This window comes from Dipteris shenzhenensis, chromosome 10 (assembly GCF_047967505.1).
Source record: "Dipteris shenzhenensis isolate YYH24624 ecotype China chromosome 10, Dip_SZ_1.0, whole genome shotgun sequence".
Lineage (NCBI taxonomy): Eukaryota > Viridiplantae > Streptophyta > Polypodiopsida > Gleicheniales > Dipteridaceae > Dipteris > Dipteris shenzhenensis.
In genome coordinates, this window is record NC_141605.1 from 40,915,626 (window position 1) to 40,926,126 (window position 10,501).

The following is a 10,501-nucleotide window of genomic DNA, read 5'->3' on the forward strand; positions in this document are numbered from 1 at the left end:
ACATAAAATAAAGATCGTAAAATAAACCCATTAGAGAAGGGGAATTTTAAATATGGTGTATACTAGAAAGGCAACTTACAATATCGATGGAGACACAGACTTTCCATACCTATGACCTGTGATAGTAAGACACTACCTAAATTAAATGCTTAAAAAATCAACACATTAACAAAACAATACACAGAATTACAAAGCATAACCTTATAGGAAATTTCTATGATCTATAAACAAACATTTGAGGAAGTTGGTAAACGGTTAAAAAGCATTAAACGTAATTAAAACTTGCTATTTGATGGAGCAGATGTTATAATGACAAGACTCGTACCAAATTCAAAAACAAATTTAACCACCATACGCCACGCGGTGGCACATTTGTGTAAGTCTTGAAGCACATACAACCAACATGATATCGACAACATCAACTCGATAGGTGTGAGAACACCTCCTATTGACTTCACACTCCCTCATAAGATGGGCAAGCATTTGATTAGGGACCTCAAATCCAAACCCAAAAGACTCTCAATCTTAAACTGGTGTTACAAAGGTGAGCTTGTGATAGCATTAGAATGTAGCTATGCCCTATAACTCAGGAGGAGCTGAACCTTGTGCACTCCTCCTTTCTTTTACACACCTCTCTCTTCTGAAGCCCTTCACTCTCATTTTCATTTTCCCACTCTTTTATATTTTCCTTGCTACACAGTTACTCATCATTTTATGCAATCAAATACATTTGCACCACCTCACAACATTTTCACTCTAGCTCACAATACAATTTTGTCTCGCGACTCCTGACAATGAGTAGAGGTTGAATGATACAAAAGACTTGATGCCACTTCAAAGAAATTCTAAAATAGATATTGTGTCTCAAGTCCTTGATGGAGCTAGTTAAGAGTCATAGTGTACCATGTTGATTGATTACTGGTCACATTGTTATTGTCTGAGTTCTCCTTAGAGCTGTCTTAACTAAAGGGCTGTGGTTATATTTCTCAAAAGGTCAGTGTAGCTGTTGTTGCAACGGAGGAAGTGTGGCCTAGGTTTTCAGTAACACTACAAATACACCATTTGACATGCCTTGGGAAAGAAGTTATTTTCCATCATATTAATTATTGCGCTAAGTCATTGGGCCAAGTTGTCGGTGGTTATAGGCACGATATACAGGATTATATCATTGATCATTGGGCTAAGTTGTGGGATTTACGAGCACTGCATACGTAAAAGATTGTACACAGGTTTGTAGGATTTTGGCAGATTACAGTTTTAAAAAGTGCAGACTATATAGGGTAGGAATATACGTCTGACCATCATTTAGCCTGAGCAAACTGATGGTGTGCCAGGCTCAAATAGATCACTTCTCAATCTGCACACATCATCTTTCTGGTCAATAGTGCCAAAGAAATTGCTATCTCAAATTACACTTCATATGTTTTACTCAGTGATAAGCACCTAATAATTGCAATCTCAAATCTTCATTCTCCTTTCTGAGTTTCATGATCTTCTGCTTGAAAACTTCTGCATGTCTATTGAAGCTTGATTCCCTCAGTTTGTTCTCGTAGTTGGTCTTATCAATCATAGCTGTCAAACCAAAGGTTGGGAATGAGGTAAGAAATCACATATACAAATTAAACCACATACAATCCCTCAACCTAGTAACATGACAACAATTTAAAAATAAGTGCATCTGCACTTTGTTTTCCCAAAGTCCAACAAACTGCTCTTTTAGAAACAGGAAAACAAAAGGACTCAATTGAGTAACCCCAGAAGCTGTAATTTGTAGACTGCTCAGATTCATCTATTCATGACCATAAAAATAGAGACGCAGACAAGTAACATTCCTTACATTGTTTCTGAACACTGTGAAGCTGCTCCTGTAATGCATTCTTCTCTTCTACCAGAAACTGAAGCTTATTCTTCAGATCACCAATCTCATGTTCATCTTTCTTAATTCTGTGAAGCTGCTCCTGTAACATGCTCTTTTCTTGTGAAAGAAGCTGAATCTTGGTCTTCAGATCAGTAACCTCGCATTGATCTAGCCATATATATCCCAAGCAATAAGATAGGCTCCCTTTTGCATATTTTATCAATCAGAACTATACAGCATACATGCAAAAGAAAGAATGCACAACCATACATTTGAACGTCTCATCCTGGAGTCTTGTCTCTGATTTCTGCTTTAGTTCTTCCACCGTAGAATGGAGACATGAAAGCTCCTGCTCCAGATGGACCACTGCGGCATCTCTGAGTGTGAGCTCTTCTTGGCAATGCCTATTCAGAGTTTTATTCATTCATTGTCAATTAACAACAGGATGTGCCTCCCGATGATGTTCAGTGGTTTTCAATGAGGAGTTCTTGGCGAATCAAATGAAAAATTGAAAATATTGAAATTCTATCTTCAAGATTTTCCTCTCATCCAATCGATGGGATTCAAAAATATTGAACATGGAATATCAATACTTTTGATGTGTCATTTGATATGTGAACTCAGACTCAGTTGAAACAACTGCAGGGTATATCCACCTTATTTGGTATTGCAGTGAATTAATTTCTGAGTTTTTCTCTTCACGAATAATAGTCAAAACCTTCTCATGATCCTGAGGACAAACAAAAAGGATGAAAATTTAACAGTCCTCCTTCAAGCATCAAGTCTTGTGTTTCCTTTAAAAGTTCACAATGTAACAAGGAAAACATGTTACGATACATACCTTCTCTCTGTTTGCAACTTCTTGTTTCAGAGAATTAAAATCCTCTAGCAGTCTCTCATACCTTGAACGGAATTCCAGCTGAAACAATGCTAACAAAGCTTATAACCTTTTGATAGAAGACCATAAACATGTTGAATTTTCTGACATAAAGCAAAATATCGTCATCAAAAGCATACATGAACCCTCCATTGAAAAATGTTTTTCTTTTAAACATGAACACCTATCAAAAGCGGTGTGATTTATTGAACTTGAAAGAACCAAATGCCAGGCACCTGCTGCACCATTTCACTTAATTTCTCTTGTTGAGTTTTCAGCAAGCGATGCCTCTCTGCCCAGACAGAGCAATCTCCATTAGCAGCCACCTTGTCTGTGCTGATGAGGATTTCTTCACCATAGCTTGCCCTAGCTATGCTTGCTAAGCAGCTAAAATCATACAGCTTATTAAAACTGCCCAAGCGATGGGTCTTCCTTTAATGAAATGTCTTACTTTGGTTTAAAAAATTTAAAATGAAAACAGAAGTGGATAGACTGTTGTCAGAGTCTTTTTGATAGGAGACTGATAATATTTGTAATGGGCTTATCGTACAATACAAAATTTGTGCTTTTCTTTGCTTGCGAGTCATAAAGCCATTTGGACGTTGCTTGAAGAGGAATTGCTCATGAAATATTACCTTTATAATGATTGGGACTTCCATTTGCTGATTAAGATACTTATGCTGGTGATTTAGCTTGCTAGGTGTTTGCAAGTATGTGTCCTTAGCATTTTGGCAAAGTTATGAAACAGGGTATTATTTGGCTGCATGCTGGGAAGCCTTACAACTCAGCAAGCACTTTCTTAGTATGGCATTTAAAGTCATCTTTCACCAAGTTTTGAATTGTAGTCACAGCTCAAGCTTCATCCACCAAGTACTAGTATTTTAACAAACAAACATGACTTTACAGACGACAAAACTTTGCTCATCATTCTCCTGGCCATCAATGTCCTTCCCTCTCCTGGACAGATAAAGAGTATATTGACAGAAGTGATTTTAACCTTAAAATTGATCGAGATAGACACCCTACTCCAAATGATGTGCACAATATGAAACAACTCTGATAGAGAACCAATTGATACCCTTTAGGAAAGAAAGGGCATAATAGCCAATCTGCAGCTCCCTTGAATAAAGTTCTGCGTCTGATACTGTTAGGCTCTGCCACCAAATGGCAACGACTGCTCCGTTCATTCAGTAATCGTGGATAAATTTCAGACTATAGTTTAGAAAAAACAAGAACAGCAACAATCACCCAGGCCAATCAGCAGAAATACAGCAGCCAGCAGCATCAAAGTGTCTTTTCCAGAAGTATGACAAATCGATCAATCGGGCTGGCTGTTTACACCAGATGGTATGGCAGCTCTTTACAGCCAAAAGTGCCGTTGGTGCTTTATTTAAGGCCACATGTCAGGCAGAACTACACAGTTTTACACAGTTCCATGAGGTTGTCTCTTCATCACAGAGAAGTTCAGAAAAAGTAACCCTTAATGCCAAGAGTGCCTCAGACCGATTGCTCTTTTCGATGGGGGGGAAAGAAAGGATAAGGTAGAGCGCAGGGCGGAGAGGGTAACCCTGAGGGAAACTAGCCAATTTTGTTACGGTCGGGGGGACACGCTTGAAGGGCATAGACGCTACAAGCCAATAGGCCTACCTATACAGGGACTTCTTTTCAAATTGTTGCTTCCACGTCATGACAATCCACATAGGTGAAGTTAACTCGGCGCGATCTGTTTTCAAACTGTTGCTTCCACGTCATCACAATCCAGCTTAGGTGAGTACCATGCAGTCGACGCAACCTTGCAAGATTTTTTTATTCAGATTTATTTGCTCTTACCAATTTTCTCATTGCAAGCATGATTCAGTACATTCCTGAATACAAACATGAAAGCTAAGAATATTAAATTACCCGTCGTGACACTCAATTTTCTCATTGAAATTATGATTCAGTACATTCCTGAATACGACCAGGAAAGCTAAAACTACTAAATTACGCGTCGTTAAATCCCTTTGACACTCAAAATGCATGCTGTAACCACCTTTCGCGAGGTCTTCAGAAAAGCTATCGGCGGCTTCTCGCTTCTGTGCTTCTACAGACAACTTTGCTTTCAGTGTTCCGACTTCCAGCGTTGCATCTTTATAACTCTGATATGAGAAAAAAGTTGCGACCTTTCATTAATCAAAATTTGTGGGGTAGATTATGGGGACAAGTTCTCTATTAGAATTGCCGCACTATTGCAATCACAATGTTTCCTGTAAAAAAACTCTCTCCACAAGTACACACTTTGACATGCAAAACATACGACACTATTTAAAGTTCAACCTGGATTTTCAAGTACAATTTAAAGCAGTGCAAGGAGCTGCTGCAATCAATCCCTTAAACTAAAAAGTACAAAAAGTCTAGAAAGGAAGCAGGAAGCAGCAGGTTCGCCATGATAGGTGGTGTCTGGGAAGCAAGAAGCATTGGTGAAGGAGATGAAACCTGATGCAGAGAATCGAAATGCGAGAGAAGTGCAGAGATGTCTTGGTCTGAAGGTGCCAAACTCATCGCGATGGCCTCTCTTCTTCTCTGCGACGAGATGGTGCACACACTGATTTGTAGAAAAGAACAAGCATGTATGAATTTTGTTAGCATCTCATTACTTTATCATGTGTTACTTTGCATTACTTCATAGACTTGCTTGCACTTGCTTGGAGACCAACCCTGGCTCCTATGGGTTACCAGGTTTACCTCCACCCGCTCGTCCCCTGGAAGAGAACATAGAATTGGAGGATTGCCGTCCGACGTCGTCGTTCACACCAGTCGCCCATCCTCGGCCTCCTAATCAATGTGTGATCGGTGTAGCGAGCTGGAATGGGCCAATCATGTAGCAATTGGAGGAGTTGGCCATCGAGTGGACGGCCTCCTTCATGAGCCAGACACAAATATTCTGTGTAAGTGTCCAGCCCCATTCCTCCTATTGGGCCAACTAGGGTGGTAGCCCTTCACACCACCTTTCAAAGGATCCTGTGCATGTGGTGTGAACCCGGCCTTACATGCTTGTCATTGATGGTCATCGGGTGCTCTGGTTCACACCACCCAACATCCATGACTTATATTAAAGGCTGCAAGTAATTGTCACTAAGGCGTGAGTTGAGGCAGAATGTTTGGGCACCTCGATGTGAGTTCCATACCCAATCAGCACGATTCATGGGCAGTTATGTGAGATACCGATGGAGTTGGGCAACCTTGAGGTGTTGGACACAAAAAATTTGTGAATGTCCAAGCCCATTTTGTGTGAGTGTCCAGGCCCCGTCCCTCTTATTAGGCCAAGTAGGATGGCAACCTTCACACTGCCTTTTTGAGGATGGGCACCGAGTGGTGTGAACGCAGCCTTAGATGCCCCACAAGCTTTCATAAGAATGCCTAGGAGCTTGCACAGGGTGCATTGAGCCCAAGGTGTGGAGGGGGTCCATGTCCCCACACCCTTCATTGAAGCCTCCCACATTAAATGCCCAAATATCTTGGGGGTAGTCTCTGTGTGCAGAGGACTTCCTGGAAGCATGCGTTCGCATGGTGACAACTACCACATCTAGAGCACCCCCTAGATGATCGCTATAGGACACCTCCATTAAATAAGCACCCTTGTCAGAACTTGGTGTAGGGGGTTATCGGAGCAGCCTCCTACTTGATAGATTTGCATTTATCTACTTGCAATACTTGATAGATTATTTTTTTTCACTGACACTCCCATGGCCAATTACAAAGGGGCACATCTACCCATGGCCTATGCTGTCAGGCAGCCGAGCCTACATCCCACAATTGAAACATAGGCAACCACACACATAGTAGGGCATTCCTCCACCCTAAATTACTTCATAGATTTGCATTCATTTACTAAAGGAAGCTAGATCTATGCTAGTGAGAACCTAGATTTAATATATTTTTTATCGGCCAAAATTGCAAACAAAACACCAACTCACATTTTCCCTAGCCTTTATTTTAAGGACTAAAGTTTAGCCATTTTACTCTACAAAACGGACAAACTACATATCTAGATGGGATTTTGACCTGCAAAAACCAATTACGTGTAAGAGTGACCTTTATTTATCAAATTAGAAAAGTTGTTTTTCACTAGTACCAAAGCACATGTTACTTTTGGGAATTTTAGGTGCTTTTTTATTTCTAAAATTTATGCTATTTGTGCAATTATTATTTACAAACTTACCTCTTTTTCAGCCACATGCACTTTCAAATTAAGCTCTATTAACACTAATTGAGCCTCTATATGATGAATTAAGATCCTCATTGAGTAGTGTCGTAAGAGCTACTAACTCTCTGGTCACCAGTGTTAATCGAACGAATACACTACTACAGTGCCATAGTAATCCTTATTGGATTGGAATCTCTTCTCATAGAAATGATGAACCAATAGCAATGTAAAAGCTACCTAACAATATTTCAATGAAATAGAAACGTGTCGTATAGAGTGACGGTCATGGAAAATAACACATTGCAGTAAAAACGGGCTCTAGGCTACAAAACTTCTGGCAAACAATCAAAACAAAGAACCCCTAGATTGTGAAATGGGACAGATTATATATAGCCTTCTAAGGCAAAAACACATGATGCTTAGCAAAACCATATGCATCTGATAGCCAAAAGAAGCCTTCAATTAAAAAAATGTGACTAACAAGTTAAGCAACTAACCAAGTGTGCTCCAGGCCAATAGCTAGTAACTACTTGTAGAATGACCTTTGCATTTCTGAGGCTAACTAACAAGAAAAAAAATAAACTTCTAGAAAAAAATGGCAATAGCAAAGAACCTCCTTTTGGGAAAACAATCAAACTGGTGGTGGGTGCTACAAATACTATTGTGACTAGTTGTCTTGAAAGAACCTTGATGAATTGTAGATAGAATGTACTATTGGCAAAGGCTAAGATGAACAATACAATGGGATGGTTCCTTTTCTAGAAACCAAACACATTTCAACCAAAAAGTCTTAAGACCTTTGTTAGTGGCAACAGGTTGTAGAATGTAACTTCAAACACATAAAGAGGACAACTAGAATCAAAGGTTCATGAAGGCAAGGTGAGGGAAACTCATGAAGAGGCTACAAGAAAGGGAAAGAGACTTAGCTCTGATACTATGTTTGGAAACAAAGGAGAGTGCACAAGAAGAGAATGCCCGCAGAGAGGATAGAAGAGTGGAGGACCACAAATGAAGACAACACATAGAGAGGTTGTAGTGACTATCACATTTATCATCATGGAAGGCTAGAGTGATCCACACATACAAAGGGGGTGACCACTTTCTTAAATAGGAAAATAAGTCCTCATCTCCTAACCCAAATAGTGTCCAACATCCATATCCACCTATCATGTGAATGTAGATTTGAACCCCTCCAATCATCCTAATTTAGAAAGCTCAATGGCACTAACCTCAATCTTTAAAATTTCCATGAGTCATGTCTATGAAAAAAACATTGTGTAGTTATAGGACTTCAAAAAACCAGAAATACTCATCCCCAAAAGACTTTCTATGATCAGTTGGCCTTGTTTTCATCCCCAAAATACTTTCTATGAGCAGGAGATGAGTAGTTGCCCTGAGGGCTATTGAGCACCAACATCATGATTGTAGAATTTTCATGTCTATATTTGATTGAATCTTTTACATAGTTTTGTGTGGGTTTCATAGACCTATGTTTGATTGCTTCCTTGGAGTAATTGTGAGCTGTTAATGGCAATGTGTCTAAACAAAACAAGAAATTTTCCCCGGAGCCCAAGGCTAGCTAGGGAATTGGACATGAGTGGATTCTGATTGCATTAGTAGACGAAGGGATTTTAGTGATTGTAGACACTACTAATGCTACATCAACATTGGATATTTGTATAGGGTCTGTCGTCAAGGGAGTACAAATAACGGGTGCGGCTATACTTGTGTTGTTGGTCTGGAATTCTTGATTCTATAGTGGTGCAATTTGTGGATTGGTTTGCACTCTAAGTTTGTAGGGCACTTAAAGTAGAGAAAAGATAGTCCAACATGAGAAAGCTTAAGTCCTTGCATTGTTTATTTGTATCAACTAAATTGATAATTAACATTCAAGTCAGCAGGCCCTACCTGTGAAACTGATGGAATGTAATGCTCAGTCCTTCTTCGATCCCCTAGAATCATCATCTTGAGGGAAGGCCTACTTCATGATGTTGATCTTGAGGGAAGGTGTTGAGAAACCATGCTCAACATCATGTGAGCATATGTGCATAGCACTAACCCAATAGAGTGCTATAAAGGAAAGGGTTAGAAGCCCTAACCCTAACACTATCATGTTGCATTGCATTATTTACAATTGAATCGAGACTGTCAATGTTTACTAGAAGAAGCAAGAGCATAGATGAGAAGGAGCATGAAGGAAGCCCAAGAAAATGAATATGCACCTACACATGAGAAGAGTGGTCATGAGTAAGATGATGGAATGCATGACATTATGCATGTATATTTTAATCTATATCCAAGGAACAAAAACGATGAAGAGAATCTTGTAGGAGATGAAGCATAGAAGAGGCTTGATTAAGAGATGAGGCAAATAAAATGTTATAAACATGATCCAACACATCTTTTGTTATGATATTTCTTGTCATACTCAATCTAAAAGATAACTATGCATGGTTTAAAATATGCATTACATCTTTTTTTGTGTATAAGGAGCTTGTTGTATTATAATAAGAGATTTGTTAAAACATAGACCAAATCCAACCTTTGCATTTTTGTGCCGGTTTTTTGTATATATATTCCAAGAGGTAGAAAAGTCCTAGAGTTCAAGAAGGATGAAAAAAAGTGCTTGCAAGTTGATGGTCAGTTGCTTTTACTTGTTGATTTCTAAGTGTCTACTTGCTTGTGTGCTCATGTAGTCATTTTGAGGTCCATTTTGTCATACATGACTGTGTATATATGTTTACATGTTGACACTAGAAAATGTGAAGACTTTTACAACTGCACATGAGCATTTTTTTCTTCTTATGTGTATCTATATGTGCATGTGTCTATCTACATGTGCACAGATTGACCCATACAAAAAGAGTCACAAAGTAGAATATCCATTTGTGGAAATGAATTTCATATCTCACACAAGGCCAATCATTCTAAGAATTATGAATAAAAATTCATACTAATAGTATAGTTAATGGCATAGTGTCCCCACAACACCCATCATGGAAGCGAGTTATCATCTACTATCCTTCACATTAATTTGCCCACCTCAAAACCACATCAACGTCATGGTCTAGGATGCCCTCTAAGACAATGTAGCACATGATATCTTTTTGGATACTTTTCTAGTTTTGGCTAGAACAATTGGGAGGGAAAGAGTAGGTTCTTAAAAATGAAAGTATCCCCACATACCATTGACAATCAATGGTTATAGTTGACAAGAGGCTTGCCTCTAGATTTTAATTTGGATCAATTAGTGCATTCTTCAAATTAGTGCATTTTTCAAATTACATCCTCCTCCTTTTACAACTGTAAAAGTGAAATTGTATCCCTACAACATTATCAACCATTTACCTAATATTCCCATGGGGTTGGGATATTGTAACACAAGAGTGATAATGACAAAAGACCATCCCATTACATAAAGATCAAAATATTTTAGAAAAAATACCAAGAAGAGTGGATGCTTATCATCCACAGGGCACCTAACTTATCTCCATTTCCAACATTTGTCTTGAAGCATTCCTACTTGGGTACATGAATTAGTCTTCTCCTTGTTGTAAGAGAATGCTTGCAAAAGCTTGAA

At 39.0% G+C, this 10,501-nt stretch overlaps 1 protein-coding gene across 2 annotated transcripts; it reads right to left on the minus strand.

Moving 5' to 3' along the window:
- Positions 1-1,072: 1,072 nt before the first annotated feature.
- On the minus strand, positions 1,073-5,329 carry LOC147897830 (protein At-4/1-like). Of its 2 annotated transcripts, XM_087380701.1 has the most exons (8): positions 5,211-5,329; positions 4,768-4,873; positions 2,972-3,027; positions 2,700-2,777; positions 2,515-2,588; positions 2,129-2,262; positions 1,838-2,026; positions 1,073-1,572 (listed from the first exon to the last, which is right to left on the minus strand). In XM_087380701.1, exons 1-8 carry the CDS (start codon positions 5,274-5,276, stop codon positions 1,430-1,432), a joined length of 846 nt encoding a protein of 281 aa, XP_087236827.1. In that variant the 5' UTR covers positions 5,277-5,329; the 3' UTR covers positions 1,073-1,429. The 2 variants fall into 2 exon arrangements, with proteins under 2 accessions (XP_087236827.1, XP_087236828.1); XM_087380702.1 differs by lacking the exons at positions 2,972-3,027; positions 4,768-4,873.
- Between the last annotated feature and the right edge of the window lie 5,172 nt (positions 5,330-10,501).

Bases quoted from the DNA above. Each gene is read 5' to 3' on its own strand.
- LOC147897830 (XM_087380701.1), bottom strand. From the start codon at position 5,276: ATGAGTTTGGCACCTTCAGACCAAGACATCTCTGCACTTCTCTCGCAT. The intron at 3,028-4,767 runs GTGGTTACAGCA...CTGTCTGGGCAG, and splicing joins TTCTGAAGACCTCGCGAAAG to AGAGGCATCGCTTGCTGAAA. The intron at 2,778-2,971 runs GTGCCTGGCATT...GCATTGTTTCAG, and splicing joins TAAGTGAAATGGTGCAGCAG to CTGGAATTCCGTTCAAGGTA.